The sequence below is a fragment of the Zonotrichia leucophrys genome, chromosome 4 (genome assembly GCF_028769735.1).
Source record: "Zonotrichia leucophrys gambelii isolate GWCS_2022_RI chromosome 4, RI_Zleu_2.0, whole genome shotgun sequence".
In the NCBI taxonomy this organism is placed as follows: domain Eukaryota; kingdom Metazoa; phylum Chordata; class Aves; order Passeriformes; family Passerellidae; genus Zonotrichia; species Zonotrichia leucophrys.
In genome coordinates this window covers 64,625,083-64,652,323 of record NC_088173.1, presented here as the reverse complement: position 1 = coordinate 64,652,323, position 27,241 = coordinate 64,625,083, and the positions used below count along the sequence as shown (strand labels likewise).

Here is a 27,241-nt window from a genome sequence, read left to right as displayed (position 1 = left end):
CATTGTGAGCAAAAAGCAGATTTTGTGCCCTGAGGAGTCACCCAGGGGATTGTCCTGCCAAGAGGCTTCTCCAGGGAAAGGGAGTTTATGGGGCCATGAGGATGTTCAGGTTTCCTGAGGCATCCCTGCCATGGAATTCACACCCCAGAGGAAATGTCAGAGGGCATTTCCCTCCCTGCAGTGCCCCCAGTCCATTCCTGAAGCTCAGCTCAGTCCCAAAGATGGACACCAGCCCTCCCTGCTCTGCTGGGATTCACTCTGGCACCCAAAACTGCTCAGTTTGCACCCAGGATCAAACTGGGCCACTCAGGCTTGGTTCTTTTTATTCCTTTTTATTTCAACTTCCTGAAGGAACCTCCCCAAAATGAAGTTACAGCAGCTGATCCCTCTGAACCCACATCTCAAAAATCTGGGAAGGCTTTTTGGAACAGGTGACCAGGGGAAGGCCAGGGATCACCCCAAGGGGTTCAGAGCAGGAGCTGAGCTCAGCCCAAACCCTTCTGCATCCCTTCAGAGCCCCCAGCAGGAAAATCCCGCAGGAGCAGCAGAAATTCAGCCTTAAAATGCTGGGAAGGGAATGGAGCCCCAGGAGGGGCTGAGGGAGCTGGGAAGGGGGTGCAGAATTCCTGAGGGAGCTGGGCAGGGGCTCAGCCTGGAGCAAAGGAGGCTCAGGGGGCCCTTGTGGCTCTGCACAGCTCCTGCCAGGAGGGCACAGTCAGGGAACAGGGACAGGAGGTTCAGGGTAGACATTGAGAAAAAGATACAATAAAAAGGAAAAAAGCAGCGGCCCTTCACTGAAATGCCAAAGTTTCCTGGCCAAAGGGCAGAGTTCCAGAGCAGGAGCAGAACTGTTCCTTCCCCAGGGCTCCCCTTCACCCTCAGCCATTGTCTGGTGGAAGCACAGAGCTGAGGTAAAGCTGGGCAACACCAGATGGAAATGAAGGGGCAGGATCCCCAAAACCTGCTACAAACAAGGAAAGAAGTGAGGAAAAACCACGGCCAAGAGCTGAGGAAAAACCACAGCCCAGAGCTCTGGGATGCAGCCCCTGCAGAGTTGCACCACAACTTCACTCCCCCATGCAATTCATATTTCCTCTCTCATTCCCCCCACCTGCATTTCTGCCATGAAAACCTGCAGGGATTTTCTTCCTGAGAGGACAAAATCAGAGGCAGTTTTGCCAAAAGCCAGCTCGGGTGGCAGAGGGAGCTGGGGGTGAGGATTCCCTGGTGCCAGGCAGGTTTCTGTTCCAGATTCACCAGCTCTCACTCCTTGGGGCAATCAATCACCTGAGGGACACAAACTCACTGCAAACACGGGCTCAGCACTTCTGCTGCTCACAGGAGGGATTGGGTTTCACCTCCAGCTGTCTGACACCCAGCCCTGTCCCAAAGAGGAGTGCAGGCATTACCTCAGTCACAAACAGAGTGCGGGGGTCGATGATGTCCAGGAAGTGCCTGAATCTGCCATAGAATGAACTCTGCAAAACAAGACACAAAAAACAATAATCACATTCAGTGAGAAATTGCCTTTCAGGGTTTATTTCCTTTGCAGAATGAAGCATCAGCTGAAAATAAACAATACAGGAGGTTTTTGCTGGTGATTTGGGATAGGAAACCCAAAGCACTCCAGGATTCCCTGGATCCCTCCCTTTGCTCCCAGCAAAAGCCTCCTCAGGCTCTTCCCAGCTTTTCCATCCGTACACAGGCACAGCCAGCCTGGATTATTCCAAAGTGCCACCAAGAACCAGCCCAGGCTGCTCAGAGCTGCACCCTGGGCACCTCCAGAGCCAGGAAAAGAATCTGCAAGGAGAGGAGAGGATCTGTGAAACAGCAGGGGAAGGTCATGGGCAGCTCCAGGGGAAAGGAGAAAACATGACTCAGTATTTAGACAGTGAAAATAAAAATGTCAGTGGGGTTTGTACCAACTCCAAGCACCAGACCATGAAATATTGGGCCCTTGGGACACATGAACATCATCACTCCTGCCCCAGCTGCATTCCAGGATCCTGGGGCAGGAGAATTCCTGAGAATGCTCAGGGCAGCCCAGTGGCCTCTCCTGATCACCCAGAGTCCCTGGGGGCGTGGATCATGGCCAGGGACACCAGGAGCTCTGGGAATTCTCCATCCTCACATGGCCCAGCTCCTACTGGGCTATAAATATGGGCATGGAGTGGGGATGGAGCAGTGGGAATGGTGTTTAATCACACCAGAACGTGGTGCTGCTGTTTCCCTGCTCCTCCATTGATCCCCCCCTGATTCCTGCAGGGATCCCTCTGCAAGGGCCTTGTCCAGGGCACTGCTGACCCCACAAACTCCAGCATTCCTCCACATTCTGCACCCAAAAAATTAAAAAAGAACCCCCCCAATGGAACAGAACAGCTCCACACAACTCCAGGAAAAAAGAACAGCGTTTTTTAATTAGTGTGGATCTAATTAATGCTAATTCTGGTATTTCTGAGTGGATTTGAGTTTGACATTTTGCTGCCTCCCTTTTATTTTGGGTGTGGGATCCCTGCAGATGGCAGAGCCCTCCCAACACGTGCCAGGGGTGGGTGGGGAGTGAGCAATCCCTGAGTCAGGAATTGAGCAACCCCAGAGCAGCAGCCACAGCCCCTGCCCATCCCACAGAGCCCAGGGCAGCTGGGATGCTGCTGAACTAACAGCTGGAATTGCTGCTAGCATCCTGGAATTACTGCTAAACACCTGGAATTACTGTTAACCAGCTGGAATTACTGCTAACCAGCTGGGATTGCTGCTAAACTAACAGCTGGAATTTTTGCTAAACTAACACCTGGAATTATTGCTAACAACTTAGAATTATTGCTAAACACCTGGAATTACTGCTGAACAGCTGGAATTATTGCTAAACTAACACCTGGAATTATTGCTGAACTAACAGCTGGAATTATTGCTAAACTAACCAGCTGGAATTGCTGCTAAACAAACACCTGGAATTATTGCTAAATACTTGGGATTACTGCTAACCTGCTGGAATTGCTGCTAACCAGCTGGGACTGCTGCTAAACTAACACCTGGAATTATTGCTAACCAACTGGAATTGCTGCTAACCAGCTGGAATTACTGTTAAACACCCGGAATTATTGCTAACCTGTTGGATTTACTGCTAACCAGCTGGGACTGCTGCTAAACAAACACCTAGAATTACTGCTAACAACCTGGAATTACTGCTAACCAGCTGGGATTACTGTTAAACACCTGGAATTACTGCTAACCAATAATGGATTTACTGGTAACACTTGGGATTACTGCTAACCAGCTGGGACTGCTGCTAACCTGTTGGATTTACAGTTAAACAATTGGATTTACTGCTAACCAGCTGGGATTGCTGCCTTCACCACCAGCAGGATGTGGGGATTCTAAATTTGAGTGGCCTTGGCTTCCCCCCTGCCTTTATCTCTGTGCCACACAGAGAACAGCAACACCAAATGGAATGAATGGAATTTAATGGAAATTAATAGAAATTATTGGAATTCATGGAATGAAATGGAAATTAATTGAATGAAATGGAATTAAAGCAAGTTAAATGGAATTACACAGAAATTAGTGGAATTCAGTGTAAATTAATGGAATGAAATGGAAATTAACAGAATTAAATGGAAATTAATGGAATTAAATTGAAATTCATGGTATTCAATGGCAATTCAATGGAAATTCATATAAATTATTTTAATTAATGGAATTAAATAGAAATTAACATAATTCAATGGAAATTAATGGGATTAAATGGAAATTAATGGAATTAAATGGAAATTAATGGAATTAAATGGAATTAGATGGAAAATAACAGAATAAAATGGAATGAAATGGAATGAAATGGAATGAAATTGACTTAATGGAATTCAATGGAAATTAAATGGAATTTAATGGAATTCAAGGGAAATTAAATGGAATGAAATAGAACATCAGTGTTTTATACCCCCTGACCAAGGAGTGGTGACAAAGGAGGGGGAAGGAGAGCCCAGGTTCCAGGGGCACATGGAAATGCCCCCTGGAATGCCCAGCTCCCCTCTGCCAGCTGCCCAGGCCCTGGGGGGGCTGCTGCCTATGCCAGGGTCAGGCCTGGGCTGGCACTGAGCCCCTGCCTGGCCAAGCCCAGCCCAGGCCAAGGCCCAGCTCAAGGCCAGGCCTGAGCACCTCGGCCCCAGCCTGGTGTGATCCCAGCCCCACATTCCCTGCCGTGGCGGGGGAGCTGGGAGTGCCCAAACCCCAAAATCAGGGAATGGTTTGGGATGGGAGGGACCCCAAATCCACCCAGTGCGACCCCTGCCATGGCAGGGACACCTCCCACTGTCCCAGGCTGCTCCAGCCCCATGTCCAGCCTGGCCTTGGGCACTGCCAGGGATCCAGGGGCAGCCCCAGCTGGGTATGTTCTGGGAATTCTGTGCCAGGGCAGGAGGCAGGGAGGGATTTGTTTCCAGGGCAGGAGGCCATGAGGGATTTGTTTCCAGGTGCTGCTGCCTGAACTTGCCCATTCCGGGGTCAGAGAGCTCCAAAACCACCAGAGAGGCTGGGCCTGAACAGGTTTGCGGAACTCTGATGAGTCAGGGCCTCATTGCCCCAGAGCAAGAGTGCTCTGAGAGGCAGGCTTAAACTGGGGCCAGGCTTAACCCAGAGCCAGGCTCAAATCCAGAGCCAGGCTCAAACCCAGACCATGAGGGTTAAACTGGGGCCAGGCTTAACCCAGAACCAGGCTCAAATCCAGAGCCAGGCTTAAATCAGAGCCAGGCTCAATCCCAGAGCCACCAGGGCTTCTTGGGCTCCACCTCAACTAGAACCAGGCCCAAACCCAGAACCTGACTCAATCCGAGGGCCATGAGGGTTCCTTGGGCTCCACTCAACCAGAGCCAGCCTCAAATCCAGAGCCAGGCTAAAACTAAGCCAAGCTCAAACCCAGACCACTAGGACTCCTTGAGCTCCACCTCAACTAGAACCAGGCTCAAACCCAGAGCCAGGGTTAAACCTAGAGCCACCAGGGCTCCTTGGGCTCCACTCAACCAGAGCCAGGCTCATTCCCAGAGCTCAATCTCAGAGCCACCAAGGCTCCATGGGTTCCGCTCAAACCACAGTCAGGCTCAAATCCAGAACCACCAGGGCTCCTTGGGCTCCACTCAACCAGAGCCAGGCTCAATCCCAGAGCCACCAGGGCTCCTTGGCTCCTCAAACCAGAGCCAGGCTCAATCCCAGAGCTCAATCCCAAAGCCACACTCAATCCTAGGGCCAGGCTCAATCCCAGCCCACCAGGGCTCCCTGGGCTCCCTCCCTGCAGTTCCTGGCCCTGCTGCCAGCCCCTGCCCAACAAACATCCCTTTGTGTGCTGCTCCCAGCCTGGCACTCGTGATTTCACTCTCAGAGAAGTGCAGAGCAGCCTCAGTGTTGGCATCCCCTCATCCAGGTCAGCCCCTGCTCATTCCCAGCTCCTTCTCCTCACTGGAAGCCAAAGGAACTTTTTTTTCTATTCAGGATTGGTTTTTACAGAGCTGCATACAAAACACAAGGCAAAAAAAAAAAAAAAAAACCAACAAAACCCAAAACAAAAAACAAGCCCCAGCAATTCCCAATGTTAGGATAAATAATCCACAAACACCAGAGGTTTATGTCCAAAAAGGAGACAGAGGAGTCCTTTGGCTTTATTCCAATAAAGGGAGAGGTCATGGGGCATTCCCTGGGGTCTCTCCAATTTTTGGAGGACACAGCCTCCTTTTTATCCCAATTTCCAGACACATTTCCTTTCTCTCTTTCCCCATTTTTGAGGTACTTGAGAGCTTCAGACCTCCCAAAACACCTGATACCAGAGATTTCCCTCTAATGTATAACCCTGCCTTTTAATTTTTAATTATTATGGAACTTAGGGGTTTTTCCCCATTTCTGAGGTACTTGAGAGGTTCAGACTTCCTGATACACCTGACACTAAAGATTTCCCTCTAATGTACAATCCTCCCTTTTAACTTTTAATTCCTATGGAATTTAGGGCTTTTTTGCCATTGTTTCTTTAATCTCTCAATGTCTAATTTCATTTCTCAGCAAACCCAAAGTTTATTTGTAAAAGCAAATATCTTTTTCCATTCATCAATCACTGAAATCCTTCCCATTGTTTCATTTATCTCCCAGTGCTGGTTTTATCTACCAGCAGACCCACAGCTTGTTTGGAAAGACAAATCTGCCATTCCCCTCACTAATAATTCAGAAATTTGGGGGAAATTCTTTCCTGGGAGGGGCTGGGCTGGAATTCCCAGATTTGCTGTGGCTGTCCCTGGATCCCTGGCAGTGTCCAAGGCCAGGTTGGATCCACCTGGAACAGTGGGAGGTGTCCCTGCCATGGATGGGTGGCACTGGGTGGGATTTAGGGTCCCTCCCATCCCAAACCACTCTGGGATTCCCTCATCTGTCACCCTCATATTTTCTGAAAAATCCTCTTTGCCCAGGATTTCTTCTCCTGGGAAGCAGAGAAGCCTCAGAGGGGAGTGCAAACAAGAATTATCTGATTGCTGCTCCTGTGTTTGCTGCTTTGGGATGTGGTCTGGAGATCATTTACCAACAGGTGAATGTTTGACTGGTTCCATGTGAATTGTTTTAATTAATGACCAATCACCATCAGTTGTGTCAGACTCCGAGGAGTCAGTCAGCAGTTTTTCATTATCATTCTTGTTAAACCTTCTGTCTGAATCCTTTCTTTAGTATAGCATAATGAATAGAATAGAATAGAATAGAATAGAATAGAATAGAATAGAATAGAATAGAATAGAATAGAATAGAATAGAATAGAATAGAATAGAATAGAATAGAATAGATTTTTGAGAGCATGGAGTCAGACGCCTCATCTCTCACCTCATCCTGGGGACCTCACAAACTCCCCAGCGATGCAGCAAACCCAGAGCTGGCAGGAGATGGGAATGGGATGAGAGGAGCAGCCCTGCTGGGCTCAGGAGCAGCTCTGAGCCCTCCTTGGCAGCCCTGCCTCAGTTTCCCTGAGAGCTGGGGATGGTTCCATGTGCCAGGCTCATCCCAGCCCTGTGCCAGGCTCTCCCCATACCCATCCCTGGCTCCTGGAGCAGCTGGTGCAGGGAGCTGGAGCACAGTGCAAATCACCCATTTCCTGATGAATTTGGGCTATTTTGGGAGCACTTCCCAGCAGGCTGCAGCACCAGGAGGTGCCTGGGAATGTCAATTCCCTCACAGGGAACATCCTGGAGCTGGGCCCTGGAGGTGCAGCTGGTCCCAAAAGCCATGGGTTTGGGGGCAGGCTGGAATTTGGGATTTCAGCTTGCCATCCAGCCCTGAACAAGGAGCAGGCTGGAATTCGGGATTTTAGCTCAGCATCCTAAACAAGGAGCAGGCTGGAATTTGGGATTTCAGCTCCCTGATCCTGAACAAGGGGCAGGCTGGAATTTGGGATTTCAGCATCCTGAACAAGGAGCAGGCTGGAATTTGGGATTTCAGCTCCCTGATCCTGAACAAGGAGCAGGCTGGAATTTTGGATTTCAGCTCAGCATCTGCCCAAACAAGTACAGCGGAATTTGGGAATTCAGCTCACGATCATGCCCTGAACAAGAGGCTGAAATTTGGGAATTTCAGCTCCCTGATCCTGCCCTAAACAAGGAGCAGGCTGGAATTTGGGATTTCAGCTCCCTGATCCTGCCCTGAACAAGGAGCAGGCTGGAATTTGGGAATTTCAGCTCCCTGATCCTGCCCTGAACAAGGAGCAGGCTGGAATTTGGGATTTCAGCTCCCCATCCTGCCCAGACCAAGGGGAACAGCTGCAGGATATGGGAGAAGGTGAGAGGCCATTAGGGAGCTGTTAATCACCTTCAGGAGGAGAGGAATCCCGAGGAGCCCGTGCTGGGCAGGCATGGACAGCCTCACCACTTTAATTACAGCCTGCTTTTAAACACGGTTTAATTAAGCCAGAGCAAAAAACATGCGGGCTTGGGGTGGGGCAGAGCTCAAAACCAGGCTCATGGCAGCTTTTAATTAATTAAGAGAGATTTAAGCTAAAGCAAACAAAATTAAGGCAAAGCCATTGAGCAATGGGACTGGGACAAAGCACAGCCAGGGTTGTGACAACCCACTGCAAGTTTGGGCTAAAACTGGACACCTTTGATGGCTTTAATCTTGTTTTCCAAAGTTGAGGAGCCAGGATTCCAATGGGAGAAGCTCCTGCACCAGGGGCAGGGCAGGGCACAGGAACCTGCCAGGAGCAGGAGCTGGGGGTTAAAACCCAGAACATGGGACAGAAAACAACAAATTCCCCTTTAAACCCAGTCCTGGGTGATGGAGGTGAAAAAAAAAAGCAACAGCAGGAGGACGTGGAGCTGCTGGAATAAATCCAGAGGAGACCCCAAGGCTGGAGCCAGGCTGGGAGAGCTGGGGATGTTCCCTGGAGAAGGGAAAATTTGGTATTTGGGATTCCAGCTCAGTATTCTAAACAAGGAGCAGGCTGGAATTTGGGATTTCGGCTCAGCACCCTGCCCTAAACAAGGAGCAGGCTGGAATTTGGGATTTCAGCACCCTGCCCTGAACAAGGAGCAGGCTCTGGCAGCTCCAGCTGAGATCTCAGACACTGAACCAAAGCTGGGCAGAGCAGGGGGGGCTGGGGGAAGCCCAGAACTCCTGGCAGGGAAGCTTTGGGGCTTCCTGATCCCCTGGGAATGAGCTGGGGCTCCTCCAGAATAAAATCTGGGGGAAACAACACAGGCAGGATGGGGGAAATAAAGAACTGCAGGGGCTGGGACAGGGATGGAGGGGACTGGGACAGGGATGGAGGGGCTGGGCTCTCATGGAAGATTTTGAACCAGGGATTTAGGGGCTGGGCTCTCCCAGGGCGTGCTGGGAGCAGGGATGTGAGTGGTGCTGCATCCCAAACAGGGCAGAGCCAGCCAGGATCCACAAACCCCGGGAACATCCCAACCCCTCCTCCCTGTGTGCCCCCACGGTGCTGCCTGCTGGATCCCAGCCTTGGGCAGGCAGGAATGTGGGATGGAGCCAGCAGCACAGCAGCACCTCAGCCCTGCCACAGCTCCTGGCAATGCCCAGGGCAGGGATGAAGCCCCAGGGCACAGAAAGGGGGGGATGCCATGCTCAGAGTGCCCCCCTGGCTAAGCATTCCCTAGGAATCCCCTCCCAAGGGCTCTACCAGCACAGGGGGACCCTCACTGCCTGCCTCAGCCCTGGCAGGTTCCCCAGGGCTGCCCCCAGTGCCAGCAGCTGCTGAATGAGCAGAACACAGCAGCTCTGCCAGTGCTGAGCTGGGCAGGAAGGGCAGGGAGCGTCTCCTCCTCCTCCTCCTCCTGATTGAAAACTGCCCAGCTGGAGCGTCCTGCCTGTTCCCAGGGGAGTCAGCCCTCCCTGGGGCTCTGAGATGTGCTCTGTGACCTCTGGAATCCCAAAGCCCTCCCCATTCCCATTCCCACTCCCATCCCCATTCCCCTCCACCTTCCCATTCCCATTCCCTTGACCCCTGCACTATCCCACGTTGCTCCAAGCCCTGGAGGGATGTGGGAGAGGCAGGAGATCCACCCTGGAATGGCCCCACCATGGAATGGCCCCAATATGGGATGGCTCCCTGGGAAATCCACAGCTCAGCCCAAAGGTGCTGGGTCACGCCAAGCACAGGTGTGGAGTCAGCCTTTAATCCTAAACAGGGATTAAATAGGGCTTAAACGGGTTGAACAGGGGTTCTGGATTGTTGTGGACAGTGGGAATGGTCCCCCCATGGGAGCTGTCCCAGTGGTAGGACACACTGACACACCCAGGGTAAGGGGCAGCTCCTCCAGGGAGTCCTGCCCAGCTCAGGAGGGACTGACAGAGGTTTATCAGCCTTTTTATCAGCCTCAATAGTTCCACCAGCACAACAAGTCCTCTCTGGTCATCCACAGTGGGTGGCAACAATGCCCAGCTGCCCCTGCCCTGCTCACCTGGGCACAGGTGTGTAACTGACCACAGCTGCTCTGCCCGTCTCAGCTGGCATCTGTGGAGGTGCCAGCTGTTCTATCGGTCACATTCTGTTAACTTGACACCATCCTGGGGGTCACACCCCCCCTCCATCCCTTGGCACCAGAGGCGGGCATTGTCCGGTGGGGCTGGCAAAGCGCCCACCTGGAGCACCCCTGGTTCTGGGAGCCCCGCCCCATCCCACAGCTGCTCCTCCCCTCCCAGCCAGTCTGGCAGGGGACCCCCGGGACAAGGACGAGCCCCTCGGGGCAAGGACGAGCCCGCGCCATGCCGCAGCGGGCCCCTGACCGCCCCCGCGGGGCTCGAACCGACGACCCCCGAGCTCCGCGCCCGCCGCGCTGCGCGCCGCGCCACAGGGGCCGCGGGGCCGCGCAGTGCCCGCCGCGGGCAGGGGGCGGCGGCTCTGACTGACAGCTGGCCGGCCAATGCAGCGGGGGCTGCGGGCCAATGGGCGCGCGGTACCGCGGGAGGGGCGGGGCGGAGCGGAGCGGGGAGCAGGGGGCTCCGTTCGCGGGTGGGGGGGCGATGCCGCGCGCAGGGCAGGGGCGGCTCCTGCCACCGCTCCCGGTGTCCCCCCCGCCGCCTCCCGCCGCCGGCAGTACCTGTTCGAAGCGGGGCTTCCCCAGCTGGAACGGGGGATAATCCGCCGGCTCCGCCATCCCGCAAGCGCCACTTTAAACAGCCTCCCCCGCCGCCCGGCCCCGCCCCCCGCCGGCCCCGCGCTGATTGGCTGCGGCCAACCGCAGCTGCCGCGGGGCACGCCGGGACATGGAGTCCGCCGGCCACAGAGGGGCGGGGCCGCGCCCGCTCCGACAGCCAATGGGGAATGCGCTTGGCGCGGGGCACCATGGGAAATGTAGTCCCACGGGGAAAGGGGGAATCCAGAGTGAGGGAAGGGCTGGTGAACGGGACAAGAGAGTTTCACCTTAAATTGTGTAATAGACTGAGCTAATAATGAAACACTGACAGGTGAAAGCCCAAAAACGCCTGAAAAACCACCCCAAATGTTACTGAATGACATCTGTGAGAAAAAGGACACAGAGGGGCTGGAAAGTGGCCAGGGCTGGGCCTGGAGAATCCCTGAGGGAGCTGGGAAGGGGCTGCACAATCCCTGAGGGAGCTGGGCAGGGGCTCAGCCTGGAGCAGAGGAGGCTCAGGGGGCCCTTGTGGCTCTGCACAGCTCCTGCCAGGAGGGCACAGCCGGGGGGGTCGGGCTCTGCTCCAGGGAACAGGGACAGGAGCAGAGGGAACGGCCTCAGGGGAGCTCAGGGTGGGCATTGGGAGGAATTTCCCCATGGAAAGGGGGGTCAGGCACTGGAAGTGCCCAGGGAGGTTTGGAGTGCCCATCCCTGAGGGATTTCCAGCCCTGTGGATGTGGCACTTGGGGACATGGGACACTGGTGGCCCTGGCAGTGCTGGGCATGATTGAACTCGATGCTCTCGGAGTTTTTCTCAATTCCAGGAGCAATTCCCGGTGGAATTGCAGCTCCCGCTCTGACCAAGGCCAGCAGCGCCCTTTGGGGAGCTGATAATGATCTGAATTGATAATGATCTGAGCTGATAAAGGTCCGGGCTCATGACGATCTGTGCTGATAAAGATCTGAGTGATAACGATCCGGGCTGATAACGCCAAGGTCGGGGGCACCCGGAGCCGTTCGCGGAATTGTCTGGCCCAGATTAGTGGGATAAGAAATGTCTGCACCTTCACACGCCGGGAAATTGTTTGGAGGATTAGGATCAATCCCCAGGAAAGCACAGGGGACAGCAAACAGAGGGAATGCGCTGGAGAGGGAGGGAGGCAGGGCAGGGCTGGAAATCCAGGAGCAGCACTTCCAGTGAAGGAGGAATTCAAAAATACACCTGAAACCAAAAAATCCTGTATTTTTACCACCCAGGGAAAAGTGATTGCCCTGAAACAAAAAAATCCCGATTTTTGCCACCCAGGAAAAAATGATTGCCCCGTTTCACTATGGAATTTCTGCTGCTGTGCCCCGTGGCTGCAGAGCCATCATTGCCGCTTTTTTCTCTTTCCTTCCCTCCTGCAAAAGCAGTTTCTGATTTTGGGCTAACTCAGCACTGATCCCCTTCAGTGAACCTCAAATCTCCGGGAGGAAGGGATGGAAAAGGGGCTCTGAGGGGTGAAAAAGGGAATATGAAAGAGCAGGAAAATAGTGTTTTGTCATTTCTTTTGTCATTTGTTTGCATTTCCTTGGAGCTGCTGCTGAAGCAGAACTTTGGCTGCCCAAGGTGACAGCTACGTGTCCCTGGGGACAGGGGCAGGGACAGGGATGGGGATGGGGACAGGGACAGGGGATGAGGAGCAGGACCCTGCTCCCATCTGGTCCTGCCATCCCTGAGATTTGGGATCGCTGCTGGAGGCTCTGAGCTGCCCCCAGAGCCCTGCAGGGACAGCCCTGGAGCTATGGGGTCAGTCCTGGCCCCAGCCCCAGCCCTGAACCCAAACCCAGCCCTGGCCCCAAACTCAGCCCTGACCCCAAACCCAAGCCCCTCAGGCTCCCTCTCTCCCCCAGCCTCTCCCAAGGAAACCAAAGCCATAAATGCAACCCAGCCCTGCCAAAGTTGGGAGGGCTCCCCATGCCCCAAAGACCCATCCCAGATCTGTGTGGGGATGGAGGCAGCCCCAAATTCATCCCAAAAAGCCTATCCCAGGATGGAGGCTGCCCCAAACCTGTCCCCCAAGGCTCATCCCAGGATGGAGGCTGCCCCAAACGCATCCCAAAATTCATCCCAGATCTGTGTGGTGATGGAGGCTGCCCCAAATCCATCCCCAAGGCCCATCCCAGGCTCTATGTGAGGATGGAGCCTGCCCCAAATCCATCTCAGATCTACGTAAGGATGGACCTGCTCCAAATCCACCCCCAAAGCTCATCCTGGGATCTGTGTGAGGATGGAGGCTGCCCCAAACCTGTCCCCAAAGGCCCATCCCAGACTGGAGCTGCCCCAGATCCATCCTAGGCTTTGTGTGAGGGTTGAGGCTGCCCCAAATCCATCCCCAGAAGTTCATCCCAGGATGGAGCTGCCCCAAATCCATCCCAGATCTGTGTGAGGATCAGGCTGCCCCAAATCCCAGATTCATGTGGGGATGGAGGCTGCCCAAAACCCCTTTCCCCCCCCTTTCTCCCTTTCCCCTCGCCGGGAGCTGCTGCTGCCACAGCCGTGTTTGCTGACAGCAGAGGGGAGAGAATCTGTTTATCCCCAGCCCATGTGGAGTGACAGAAGACTATCACATTTTGGTGCCATCCCAGCAGAATATCAATTCCTTGGCTGATTCAATCCCACCAGATCCATCCAGGCTGGCAACTTGTGCTTCCCTGCCTGGGAGGAGGGGGAGATCCCCCACCAAAAACAACGGTTTGATCCAATTTTGGGGATTTTTGGGGAGGGGGAATAACCCCCTAGCCATGGGTGAACTCATCCAAAACTAGGAAATAACCCCACAGCCATGGTGTGAGCTCATCCAGGAATGGGAATAGCCCCAAATCCATGGGGTGAGCTCATCCAGAAATGGGGAATAACCCCCCAACCTTGGTGTGAGCTCATCCAAACCTAGGGAATGATCCCCCAGCCATGGTGTGAGCTCATCCAGAAATGGGGTTTGGGGGAGAGGAACTCCAGGGGGGCTCCTGTGAGGAGATCTGGAGTTGTGACCCCAAGGGAAGCCCCTGAAGGAGCTGTGACCCCATAAAAAGTCCCTGAAGGAGCTGTGATCCCATGGGAGGCTCTTGAAGGAGACTGAACCCCATAAGAAATTCCTGAAGGAGCTGTGACCCTATGGGAAACCCCTGAAGGAGACTGAACCCCAGGAGAAGCTCCAGAAGGAGGTTTGGCCCCATAAGAAGCCCCTGAAGGAGCTGTGACCCCAAGGGAAGCCCTTGAAGGAGATTTGGCCCCATGAGAAGTCCCTGAAGGAGCTGTGACCCCTGAAGGAGCTGTGACTCCAAGGGAAGCCCACATTGGAGCAGGGGCAGAGTGTCAGAAGAAGGAGGAGGAGGAGGAGGAGAAGGAGGAGGAGGAAGGAGCAAGGAGCACAGTGACCATGTGTGAGGGATTGAGCACAGCCCCATTCCCTGTCCCCCTGCAGCGCTGGGAAGGAGGAGGGAGAGAAGCAGGAGGAGAGCCTGGGAAGGAAGGAGGGGTTGGGAAAAGGGATTTAAAATTTGGGGTTATTTCTTGTTGCCCTGCTCTGGTTGGATTTGCAATAGATGAAATTAATAAATTAAACTGATTTCCTCCATCTCTTGTGCCCGTTCCAGTGGGTTCTGAGGGATCTCTCCCTGCCCTCATCCCCAGATGGGATTTTTGTTGTGTTTTCTCTCCCTGCCCAGCTGAGAGGGGAGTGAGAGCAGCTTTGGGGGCACCTGGTGCCCATCCAGGGTCCCCCCACACTATGAGGGAATTTTGGGGTGCCCAGGGGGGACACTGGGATAGAGGCACAGGAACATTGCTTGGAAAGGCAGATCTGGAGAAAGCTTTGGGCAGCAGAGCTGGAGCCTGGAGCAGTAGCCAGGCTCCCTCCTCCTGCAGGGCTGGGGGTGCTCTGTGCTCCAGACAGGGCTCAGCGGGAATTTGGGATTAAATCCTTGGTTTGCCCAACTCCAGAGCCCAGCTCCTCCAGGACTTTCACAGGGTCCCAGCTTAGCCCCAGCATTTCCCTGGTGAGCCCCCCAGGGACCCCCCAGGCATGCCCAGCTCCCCAGGGGCTGCATCCCTGCAGCTGCAGGGAAAATGAACCAGGTTGGAGCTGGGGGAGCTCCTCTGGGGGAGCAGCAGAGTCATTGCTGGGGGCTGAGGGCAGCTCATGTTCTTCAGGGGAAAGGCTTCAACAGAGAGAAGGAGCTGGGAAGGAAAAGGGCTCAGTGGGGAAAAGTGGGGGAACAGAGCTGGGGAGGAGTCTGGGACATCAGAGCTCCCAGGAGCACCAATGGAACCAGGTGCCTTCCCTTTTCCTCCTTTTTCCTTTTTCCCCCTTTTTCCCCCTTTTTCCCCTTTCCTTTCCTTTCCTTTCCTTTCCTTTCCTTTCCTTTCCTTTCCTTCTTCCTTTCCTTTCCTTTCCTTTCCTTTCCTTTCCTTCCTTTCCTTTCCTTTCCTTTCCTTTCCTTTCCTTTCCTTTCCTTTTCCCTTTCCCTTTCTTCCTTTCCTTTTCCCTTTCCTTCCCTCTTCCCTCTTCCCTCTTCCCTCTTCCCTCTTCCCTCTTCCTTTTTCCCTTCCTGTGAAATTTCCTTTCTTTGAAATTTCCTTGAAATTTCCTTTCCCTGGGTGCTCAGGGCACAACACAAAAAACCCAAAAGAATCCCAACCCCCCATCCAACCCCAGCCTCACTCCCTGGGTGCTCAGGGCACACCCACAACAACCCCAAAGGATCCCAAATTCCTCATGCCCCACACCTGGGCCAGGAGCAGGATTTGGAGTGGAACTCCATGTTCCTGCAGCATTCCCACTGCACAGCACTCAGGGACTGTCAGGACAGGTGGAAAAGCTGCTGGAGGAGTTGGACACCCTCCTCCTCCTCCTCCTCCTCCTCCTCCTCCTCCTCGTGCAGCAGACAAACAGAAATGTCACTCGGTGTCCAGGCGCCGTCAGCACAGACGCTGTTGTCAATGAATCAGAAGTGTCTAGGAACAGCTTGAACAACTTTTATTTTTTTTTAAAGTGCTTAAAACGTAAATAACAAGCTCTTTATAAACATTAGTTGCAACTCTTAAAACATGAGACACACAGAACCCACTTCCTGCAGACGTGAAGAGAGGGAAACCAACAACTCCAAACCCAACACTTCTCCCACCTGGGGATGCTTTTCCAGGTTTTTTACCCCAAACTGGGGCTCCCTCCAAGAAAAGGCTGAGTCTACATCACACTGGAGAATCCACATCCCTCAGGTCTGTTCCAGTTTGAGGACAAGCCTTGGTGGCTCTCCTGGCCCACACGTGGCCAGGAGGACCAGGCAAGGGGAAAGGAAATTGGCCAAAGCTCTGGAGAAGCAAACCCCAGCTGAGGGCTGGCAGCAAGGCAGAGCACAGCACCCTGCTGCAGCCTCATGGAACAGCTCAAACGTGGAAAAACAAACTCCAGGAGAAAGGCAAAACCACAGGGAGTGTCATGGCTGGGTTTGAAACAGAACAGGGAGAGGCTGCTGCTGGCCCTAGGGGTGTCCTGGGCTCAGCACAGAGGGACAAAGCTCAGGGACACAGAGCAGGAATGCTGCTCCTGCCCCTGGGACCCCAAATAAATCACTAAATAGGAAATTCAGTCACTGAACACAGAGATAAATCCCAGATGGGCAACTTGAGAACATTTCCCCAGGTCTCTTCCTCATCCCCTCCCTCCCTGGGGAAGCATTTATGCCCTCAGAACCATTCCCTTGGGAAGGTGGAGGTTCAACACCAGCACCACAGACCCCACTGCAGGGCTGCTGTGCTGCTCTTGTGCACAGAGCAAAACCTGTGTGCTGAGGGGAGAACCCCAATTCTTCAGCCCAGAGGGTGGGGAAACACAGAACAGAGACAGGAGCATCTGTAGGAGCTTTCCCAAGCACAGGGAGGGACCTGCTGAACACTGGGGGACAGACACAGAACATCCATCACTGCTCCACGCTCCTGCAGCACCCAGGGAGCCCTGCACACCTGGGCTCCTGCAGCTGGCAGGGGCAGGGATTGCTGCAAATGGGACATGGGAGAGCAGGGATTGCTGCAAATGGGACATGGGAGAGCAGGGAATGCTGGAAATGGGAGATGGGGGAGCAGGGATTGCTGCAAACGGGAGATGGGGGAGCAGGGATTGCTGCAAATGGGACATGGGGAGCAGGGAATGCTGGAAATGGGAGATGGGGGAGCAGGGACTGCTGCAAACGGGACATGGGGAGCAGGGAATGCTGGAAATGGGAGATGGGGGAGCAGGGATTGCTGCAAATGGGACATGGGAGAGCAGGGAATGCTGGAAATGGGAGATGGGGGAGCAGGGATTGCTGCAAACGGGACATGGGAGAGCAGGGACTGCTGGAAAGGCTGGAGATGGGGGAATAGAATAGGTATTGCTTGAAAGGCAGGAAGTGTGGAAGCACCTATTGCTGGAAAGGCAGGAGGTGAGGGAACAGAACAGGAATTGCTGCAAGGGCAGGACATGAGGAAACACCCATTGCTGCAAGGGAAGGAGATGAGGGAACAGAAGAGGTATTGCTTGAAAGGCAAGAGGTGTGGAAGCACTCATTGATGGAAAGGCAGGAGATGAGGGATTTCTAGAAACAGGAGATGAGGGAACGGAACAGGTATTGCTAGAAAGGCAAGAAATGTGGAAGCACCTATTGCTGGAAAGGAAGGAGATGAGGAAACAGGTATTCTTGAGAAGGCAGGAGATAGAAAGAGCACATATTGCTTGGAAATGGGAGCTATGGAAGCACCTATTGCTGGAAAGGCAGACGATGAGGGAACAGGTATTGCTGGAAAGGCATGAGGTGAGGGAACAGAACAGGTATTGCTGCAAGGGCAGGAGATATGGGAACACCCATTGCTGCAAGGGAAGGAGATGAGGGAACAGAACAGGTATTGCTAGAAAGGCAAGAGGTGTGGAAGCAAATATTGCTGGAAAGGCAGGAGAGGAGGGAACAGGAATTGCTGGAAAGGCGGGAGATATGGAAACACCTATTGCTGGAAAGGCTGGAGGGGAGGGAACAGGTATTGCTAGAAAGGCAGAAGATGGAAAGAGCAGATATTGCTTGGAAATGGGAGCTATGGAAGCACCCATTGCTGGAAAGGCATGAGATGAGGGATTGCTGGAAACAGGAGATGAGGGAATAGAACAGGAACTGCTGGAAAGGCAGAAGATGAGGGAACAGGTATTGCTGGAAAGGCAGGAGAAATGGGAGCACTCATTGCTGGAAAGGCAGGAGGTGAGAGAACAGAAAGATATTGCTAGAAAGGCAGGAAATGTGGAAGCACCTATTGCTGGAAAGGCAGGAGAGGTGGAAACAGGTATTGCTGGAAAGGCAGGAGATGAGGGAATAGAACAAGAATTGCTGGAAAGGCAGGAGGTACAGAAATACCCATTACTGCAAGGGCAGGAGATGAGGGAACAGAACAGGTATTGCTAGAAAGGCAAGAGGTGTGTAAGCACCCGTTGATGGAAAGGCAAGAGATGAAGGAATAGAACAGGTATTGCGGGAAAGGCAGGAGATGGAAGGAGCAGATATTGCTAGAAAGGCAAGAAATGTGGAAGCACCTATTGCTGGAAAGGCAGGAGAGGAGGGAACAGGTATGGCTGGAAAGGAGATATGGAAACACCCATTACTGCAAGGGCAGGAGGTGAAGGAACAGAGCAGGTATTGCTGGAAGACAAGAAATGTGGAAGCACCCATTGCTGGAAAGGCAGGAGATGGCAAAGCACCTGCTGCTGGAAAGGCAAGAAAGGAGGAAACAGGTATAGTGGGGAACAGGAGATGGGGGAACAGAACAGGTATTGCTGGGAACAGAAGAGGTATTGCTGCAAACAGGAGATGAGGGAACAGAACAGGTATTGCTGGGAACAGAACAGGTATTGCTGCAAACAGGAGTTGTGGAAGCACCTATAGCTGGCAGGGCTGCACACCTGGTACAGCCTGCTGAGCTCTGAGAGTCACTTTTTATATTCAAGTGCAAAACGTTCAGGCTTTTGGAGCAAAACAAGGCAGAGCTGACTAAGGCAGAGGGGGCTGAGGGAGGCGGTGAGACACGACTGAGGGGAGGGAGAGGTGGGAGGGAGGGCCGTGGGATCCACATAAACATTGGCACTTGTGTGGGGAGCAACAGGAGCTGTCCCTGCAGGGGCACACGGCCAAGAGCAGGGTGTTTGTGAGGCTGGGAGCAGAGAGGAGCTCTGGCTCCCGTGGGAGATGTTGGCCCTGCAGCTCCCCCGTGAATGCCCGCTGAGGAATTCCCCTCCCTCTCCCCAGCACTGCTGCACTCTCAGGGCTGCATTCCCAGTGCCCACAGATCCTCCCTGACTGCTCACAAGGGCACAGCTGGGCACAGCTGGGCACAGCTGGGCACCCACAGAGGGCTCAGGCTGCCAGGGCACAGATCTGACCCTACAGGCACAGAGGTTCCTGGCACCTTCTGAAACGTGAGAAACACTTCCCTTGGACACCCCCACTCCAGCCCAGACACACAGAGGGAGGAGGAGCAGGAACACAGCAGGAGCAGCTGGAGCAGTGCAAACCTCAGGTATTCCCAGGAGGGGAGAGGCAGGAAGGAGTGGGAGGTTCATGGCTGCTGTTCTCCCAGGGAAAACATCCTCCTCCTCCTCTTCCTCAAGCAGGGGTCCAAGACTTGGACAGGGCAGAGCTCCTTTCCTCCTGATCCAGTTCTGCCTGTCTCCAACTTGGAACACTCAGCCTGCCCTTGCCTGCTGTGTCAGCTGATGATCTCTGCCCCAGCTCTCCTGAGCTGCTGTGCAGAACTCCTGGAGGAGCCAGGGCAGCTGCACAGGGGGTGGGGAGGCTCTGCTGTCCCTGGGTGACAACTAACTCCCTTTGCTTGGGTGAGAAGGAAAACAGAGGAGGAACCAGCCCCAGGCAGGTTGTGTGGGATGGAGAATTGGGTTGCAAAGCATTTTTGGGGTAGGAAACTGCTACTGTGGCAAAAGGCACCATTTTTCAAAGGCATGGTCTACACTGAAGCAAGTGAAGAGCAGGGAGGTTTTAAAAGAACACAGTGACTTTGGGAGGTAGAGAAGAGGGAGAAGATGCCTTTCATGTTGAAATCCCACTCTGGCTGCCTCTCTGCCTGCATGGGCACTTTCTACAGCCAAAATCCTGGCAGGATGAGGGAGGGAGCAACATCCTTCCTATCCCCTTCCTCAGTAGCTCCAGTCCAGCCAGGTAAATCAGGTGGGCAATCCTTTGAAACTTCCAGACTTCACCCTGGCAATATCTACCACAGAGATTTCCCCAGCTAGGCAGAAAGAGAAGACTTCCCCATGGGGCCTCACAACACTGATCCTCCCAGCCTGCTTTCCCCATTTGTCCCAAATTCTCGTGGTTTCTCCTTTCCCTGTTTCATCACTGGCTATGGTACCCCTGGTGCCTGCCCTGTTTTCCCTGCAGGGCAGGACAAAGGGCACAGTGCCACCCCTGTGCCCTCAGCACTGCCTGCTGACCCATACCTGATTATGCAGAGCACATGGTCTCCTCTTTTGTCCCTGATTTCCCTTCAGCCTGCTGGAACAAACCTTGCTGGAATTTATCCTACAAAAGGCGCTTCTTGCCTCAGTGAGCTGAGCTAGCCATGGTTAGTGAGGTGAGTGGACTTGACTGCTTTGCCTGAATTCCCACCCAGGCAGCTTTTCCACAGGAGATGTGTTTTAGGTTGAAAGATTTAGTTGTGTGTTCTGTTCCCATCTGTCAGAGGTGGGGCAGTTATCTTCTGTTAATTGAGCAGTTTCTCTTCCACAACCAATCCTCCCTCTGGGAAATATCCTCTGCTAATGGTCCATCAATTATTCATTATCTTCTCCCAATGGGCCATTGAGTCACACTGATAAAATTCCATCATCCCATTGGGTGATGGGGAGGAGCCAAGCATTCCTACCTGAATATAATCTGAGGATTTGAACACCACAGCAGCCTTTACCCACTGCATTCCCAGAAGGAGACTAGGCTCATCTACAGCATCCCTGGAGCTCCAGAGGAAAACTCCACCCTTGTCCAGAATCCCTGCTCCAGCAGAACCACCCCTGTTTACATTTTCCATTTCAGAGGAGGATCCTGCCTTCCTTATCAGACACCTGGCTTTTCACACCAAGGCAAGACCCTTCTTGGGAACCAGGCAGCAGTTTCCACCATCTGAACCCCAGGCTGCTCCAGAGTGGTGCCCAGTTTGGGGTGAGCAGCGCAGGGGCAGCTCTGGGGACCAGAAGCCGCGGCCATGTCGGAACGGAAAGTGCTGAACAAATATTACCCCCCAGACTTCGATCCTGCCAAGATCCCCAAGCTGAGGCTCCCAAAGGACCGGCAGTACGTGGTGAGGCTCATGGCCCCCTTCAACATGAGGTGCAGGACGTGTGGGGAGTACATCTACAAGGGCAAGAAGTTCAACGCCCGCAAGGAGACGGTGCAGAACGAGTCCTACCTGGGGCTGCCCATCTTCCGCTTCTACATCAAGTGCCCGCGCTGCCTGGCTGAGATCACCTTCAAGACAGACCCCCAGAACACGGATTACGCCATGGAGCACGGCGCCACCAGGAACTTCCAGGCACAGAAGCTCCTGGAGGAGGAGGAAAAGAGGATGCAGAAGGAGAGGGAAGAGGAGGAGCTCAACAATCCCATGAAGGTCCTGGAGAACCGAACCAAGGACTCCAAGCTGGAGATGGAGGTCCTGGAGAACCTGCAGGAGCTGAAGGAGCTCAACCAGCGCCAGGCCAACGTGGATTTTGAAGCCATGCTGAAGCAGCACAAGGAGGTGGAGGAGGCGCAGAAGCGCAAGGAGCAGGAGGAGGATGAGCAGGAGATGAAGGCCATGTTGGAACAGTCCCAGAGCCGCCGGCTCCTGGTGGATTCTGACTCTGATGACGAACCAACAAAACACTGTCCAAATCCCACAGCCCAAACAAAACCCAGGGACATCCTGCAGGAGGACACCCAGAGCAAGAGACTGAGGATGGAGAGCTGGGAGAGCAGCTTGGGCAAGCTCAGCACCAGGGCCCAGCTGGCCGGGCTGGTGGCCCGCAGGAAGGAGAAGCCAGATCCTGCCCTGGATAAGGGGATGGAAACCCGAGGCACCACGGCCACCACCAGCTCACTTCCAGCAGCAGCAGCAGCCACGTCCTCGCTAGGTTTGCTGGGAGCCTACTGGGACAGCGAGGACAGCGACTGAGGGACCAGCAGAGTGGGGACAGAGAAGGGACAGGGCTGTCCCCGCTCCCTGCTGCTCCTGGAGCCCCACACGGTGCAGATCCCACCTTTGCACAGACTGGGGGCTCCTCCAGTCCCTCACTGCAGGGACAGGGCTGTCCTGCCATCACCAGCCCCCTAGATGTCCCCAGGAGCTCAGGGACAGACCCCTCCCTGCTGTTCCATGCTTGCTGGACTTCAGCAGCCACAACACTAGGACAAATGGGATCTGGCAAAAAAAAAAAAACACAGAAACAAAACAAACAAACAAACAAAAAAAAAAAAACCCACAAAAAAACCCACAAAAAAAACCAAAAAAAAAAACCACCAAAAAAACCAAACAAACAAAAAAACGAAACAAAAAAAAGGACTTGACTGCCCTGCTTGAATTCCTATCCAAGCAGCTTTTCCACAGGAGATGCTTCTTGGGAATTAGGTAGGAGCTTGCAGCTTCCAGCCTCTAAACCCCATGCTGCTACAAATTGGTGCCCTGACTGTGGGGCTTCTCATGAGCCAGTTGAAAGCCTCTCCACTGGCCAGCCACTGGATTTTGAGTTGCAGCCAAGTGCTCCAGGTTCCCCAAGGGAAAACACCCAATTTTCTGGGGAATTTCTCAGCGGTCAACTGACAGCCCTCAAGACCTCAAGGGCTGGTCGACTCAGCAAAACTCCTGCGAGATCTTTCTTTTGAGCAGTTTCATCCCTCTTTTCCCACAATCTCAGAGCATCCAGGCACAGAGAAACCATCTATGATGACACTCACTATGAGAAAGGGGCTGACTCTCCCAAGCCTACTAACATGTCCAGGCAGGGACACAGAGAGTGCTGGTGAGAGCCCTTTCTGTTGAATTTGAGGATGAAGTGATCTGCTGAATCCAGCTGGTAAACCTGGACCTCCTGATGGGCCAGGGGATGTTTTAATCATAGGAGACACTGTTAATGAGTTACATGTGCTTCCAGAAGTCCAGACTGTGGGGCCAATGCATAAGATCACTGAAATATGTACAGACCCACCCTGGGGTTTGACTAAGGGCACACCTATACCCAAGCTTTTCTTGTACCCACCTGGGCTGATGTTTTGCCAGAAAATCCTATGGTTTTTTGGGCAGAGATGCTAGGCCAAGACAGACCTCTTATAGAGTGTGGCTTGTCTAACAAAGGTACCAAAGTTTCTCTTCCAGGTGTGACTGACACCGGGTCAGATGTCACCATCATTGCTCACTCCAGGTGGCCTCAGGGCTGGGAACTGGTGCCAGCCTATGGATCATCTCTGGGATTGGAGCAGCTGCCACTTCTATGTGGAGTAAAAGGTCAATCCTTACTGAAGGTCCTGAGGGTCACATTGCCACAGGAAGACCTTTTGTGGTAAATGCACCTGTCATTCTGTGGGGCAGAGACAATGGAGATTCAGACCAGAAATCCCTTCACACCCACAGGATTTCCAGCTGGGCCACTGCAGAGCACCCCACCTCACCACACACGTGGAAATCAGATGGTCCCATCTGGGTGGAACAGTGGCCCCTGGTAGAAGTCAAACCAAAGGCACTCAAATCCATAGTGCAGGAGCAGCTATCTAAGGGCCACACGGTACCACCCACTAGCCCTTGGAACATCCCTGTCTTTGTCATTCAAAAACAGGCAAAGACAAGTGGAGGCTCCTACAAGACCACAGGAAGGTGAATGAGGTCATTGTTACAGCCTGGCTTGCCCTCACCTTCAATGCTCCTGCGATTGGAAACTGGCAGTCATCGATATTAAGGATTGTTTTTTTAATATTCCACTCCATCCTAAAGATGCCCCAAGATTTGCATTTTCATCAATAAATAGACAAGCCCTCTAAAAAGGCATCAAGGGGAAATTCTTTCTAAAGGGATGAAAAACTCATGAGTCATCTGCCAAATGTTTGTTGCCCACATTCTCACGTCCATTTGGGAAAAATTCCCTGATGCCGTAATTCATCACTTTATGGATGATATTTTCATATGCACAGAGACTGACTATTATTTGGAGACTCATCTCAGACTATCCAAGCCATTGAAGGATTTGAAATTGCTACAGAGAAGATTCAGTACACCTGCTCGTGGACCTACCTTGGGCTCCAGATTGGTGAGCAGACAATTGTGCCCCAGCAGCTCACCAGGACGACAACCCAAGACCCCTGAGGCCTCCACTAGCTCTGTGGGAGCATAAACTGGGTTTGTTCACTGCTGGGGATCGCAACCGAGGACTTGTCAACCCTTTTGAACCTCCTGAGAGGCCCTGATGACCTCAGCTCCCCAGGAACCATCACACTAGAGGCCCATGAAGTGATCCAGAAGGTATCAGAAGCATTGTCCATGAGACAAGCCCACCATGCTGATCCTACCCTGCCTTTCCAATTTGTCATCCTGGGTATGTCACCCAAGTTCCATGGGCTCATTTTCCAATGGGACCTCACTCAGGGAGATCAGCTCCTAATCACAGAGTGGGTGTTTCAATCACACAAACCAAATAAGACACCACAACAGCTCAGGAGCTCAGGGCCCAGCTTATCAGAAAGGCCAGAGCTCACCTGAGGACCCTAGCGGGGTGTGAATTCACAGGCATTAAACAGTCTAGAACCTTTGTTCCAAACCAGTGAGCACCTCCAGTTCACTCTGGACAGCTACCCAGTACAAATCTCCATCCACCTACCAAAACATAAACTGTTTAATGTTTGCTTTAATTTGGTCCCAAATTCATTAAAAAGTAGAACTCCTCTAAAGGCATAGACTGTATTTACTGATGGTTCAGGGGGATCCCACAAGTCAGTAATGACGTGGAAGAATCCTGACACTCAAGAGTGGGAGTCTGATGTTCAGATTGTTTGAGGATCCCCACAAACTGCAGAATTAGCAGCCGTTGTCAGAGCCTTTGAGAAATTCAAACAACCCTTAAATTTAGTTACTGATTCGGCCTATGTTGCTGGAATAGCTGAGAGAGCAGAACATTCCTCGTTAAAGGAAGTGCCAAATTCAGATTTGTAAGGCTTGCTCTCAAATTTAACGTACCTCCTCTCCCACTGAGAGCAACCATATCACATTATGCATGTGAGGTCACACACTGACCTCCCAGGACCAGTCACAGAAGGCAACTGGAGGGCAGATATTTAGCCATGGCAGTGCAGACATTTTCAATCAGGCTAAATTGAGCCATCAGTTTTTTCATCAAAATGTGCCAGCCCTTGTCAGAATGTTTAAAACCACAAGGGAACACGCAAGAGCAATCGTGGGCTCCCGCCCCAATTGCCAGGAGTTTGCTTTGCCCTCTCTGAGGGCCAGGGTTAACCCCTGAGGCCTTGAAAGTTTACAGCTTTGGCAAATAGATGTCACACATTATGCACCTTTTGGGAGACAAAAATAAATTCATTCACAAATACAACACCTGACTAATGTGGTAAATATTGAATATGTAGGCTTCCCCATGGGGGCTAGAGGAAAATGGCATAACAAGAACTCTGAGCTGCTTTTGGCCCTTAATGCCTTCATTCCATAGATACATTCTCTGGGGCAGTATTTGCATCAGCCCATGCAGGAGAAAACACAAGAGATGTCATCCAACATTTTCTCCTAGCATTCTCCACCCTAGGCATTCTCCAAACAGATAATGGTCCTGCTTACACCTCCAAAAATTTCAAACAGCTCCCAGATCAATGGGGGGTGAAACGCACCAATGGCATTCCCCAATCACCAACAGGGCAATCTGTTGTAGAGAGGGCTCACTGTACACTCAAGAGAGTCCTTGATCAGCAGCATGGGGGAGTTGAAACACTGCTGAATGTACAAAGATTATGTAAGGCTCTTTATGTCATCAATTTTCTTAATAATTCATTCATGGAGCCAAACCCCCCACTGTCAGGCACTTCTCCAACATGCACAGAGCTCAGCTCACAGAGAAACCCCCTGTGCTGATCAAAGACCCCAAATCCAAACAAATATTGGGCCCATTTCCATTAATTACTTAGGGCAGAGGTTATGCTTGTGTATCTACAGGATCTGGCCCAAGGTGGATTCCAGGCAGGAATGTTAAGCTGTACATCAACCTGCCATCAAGCAGCACCCAGAGACACTCCCCCTGAAGCTCAGAGACAGCAAAGAGATCAAGCTTGGGTGGTGTGGAGGAGAGAAGAAAAAAGAGTGTAAACACAGATATTTATCACAGAAGATGACTCTGCACTGCTCCAGAAGATCATAAGACTCTGTGTTGAGTTTCATTTGCTCATTGTTTTGCACTGCTACCCCTCTTTAGTTTGTTGCATTGTTACCCCTTCTTGTTTTCCCTCCTCTTTTCTACTCAGTAAAAACTGAGGGGATCAGATGGGAAGATATGAGGGGCTGGTAAAGCTATAAAACCCTATTTTTTCAAACTCACAGATCAACTCATCACCCCCAAGTATCCTGCCATGTCTCCAGTGGCAGGGAATCCCCAACTGCTCCAGACAGGATTTTGGATGCTCCTCACCTTTCCATCAGCTGGTGCATGGATTGTCCCTCAGCCCAGCCAGAATATCTGGGTCACACTGGCCAAGACTTCACAGCAGGACAATCTCTGCCTGTCCATGGGCAGTGTGGACAACCCTCTGTCAATATGCCTGGTAGGGTTCCTTAGCAGCAAATGAATACCCACACACAGATAAAAAACCCAGTCTGGGAGATGCTTAGACCCTGCCTCGAGCACCAGAGGAACCCCAGGAATTGGAGCTCTTGGGGTCCTCCAAAGCTCATTACTGCATCCAACTTCAATATCAACCTCCCAACCAACACTTGACCCACCTTGAGCTTGTTAGGTCTACCCATAGGAAAGATGGAAGCCCATTTAACAAAAATGACACCCCTCCAAATTGGTGCAATTACACCAGTCCTACAGCTTCTTCATCCTCACTCCATCCCAAAGTGCTGCCCTGGGAAGTGTTCCTTATCTGTGGAGACTGAGTATGGGCCAGGATCCCCTCAGGCCTTCAAGGGGGTCCCTGCAGCCTTAGCCAGCTTACTTTACATAACTTTACTTCAAACATAACTTTACTTCAAAACTGGAAACAAAAAGGGGAATTGGCACGCCAAAAGAGATGATATACTGAATTTGATGAAAATTGCAACAGACAAGTTTACAACTGGAACAAAGAACACAGTCGTGGTCTCATGCTGCTTCAGCTTTGGGTGGTCACTCAGGGGTCAGCAGGGGACAGAGCTGCCCTGAGGCTTGGCACTGCCCTGGAGAGCTGATCCCAGCCTGTGGATGTGATCAGCAGAGCAGGCTGGGCACTGCCCTGGAGAGCCCATCCCAGCCTGTGGATGTGATCAGGGGAGCAGGCTGGCACTGCCTGAGAGCTGATCCCACCTGGGATTTGATCAGGGCAGCAGGCTGGCACTGCCTGCA

General features: G+C 52.7%; 2 protein-coding genes across 2 annotated transcripts in view; one reads left to right on the top strand and one right to left on the bottom strand.

The window, feature by feature from the left end:
• Positions 1 to 10,679, bottom strand: part of SFXN5 (sideroflexin 5) — a 103,230-nt gene extending 92,551 nt beyond the window's left edge. Inside the window, exons 1-2 of the mRNA XM_064711942.1 lie at positions 10,572 to 10,679; positions 1,410 to 1,478 (exon numbers count right to left, since the gene is read on the bottom strand). Coding sequence (XP_064568012.1) covers positions 1,410 to 1,478; positions 10,572 to 10,628 — 126 coding nt within the window. The 5' untranslated portion in view covers positions 10,629 to 10,679. The remainder of the gene's footprint in view (positions 1 to 1,409; positions 1,479 to 10,571) is intronic.
• A 10,037-nt stretch (positions 10,680 to 20,716) lies between these two features.
• LOC135447120 (splicing factor YJU2-like) lies at positions 20,717 to 22,141 on the top strand. Its single transcript, XM_064711941.1, has one exon. The coding sequence runs from the start codon at positions 20,884 to 20,886 to the stop codon at positions 21,829 to 21,831; it is 948 nt and encodes a 315-aa protein (XP_064568011.1). The 5' UTR covers positions 20,717 to 20,883; the 3' UTR covers positions 21,832 to 22,141.
• Positions 22,142 to 27,241: the final 5,100 nt, after the last annotated feature.

Coding starts and splice junctions, on each gene's coding strand:
- LOC135447120 (XM_064711941.1), top strand. CDS start 20,884: ATGTCGGAACGGAAAGTGCTGAACAAATATTACCCCCCAGACTTCGAT.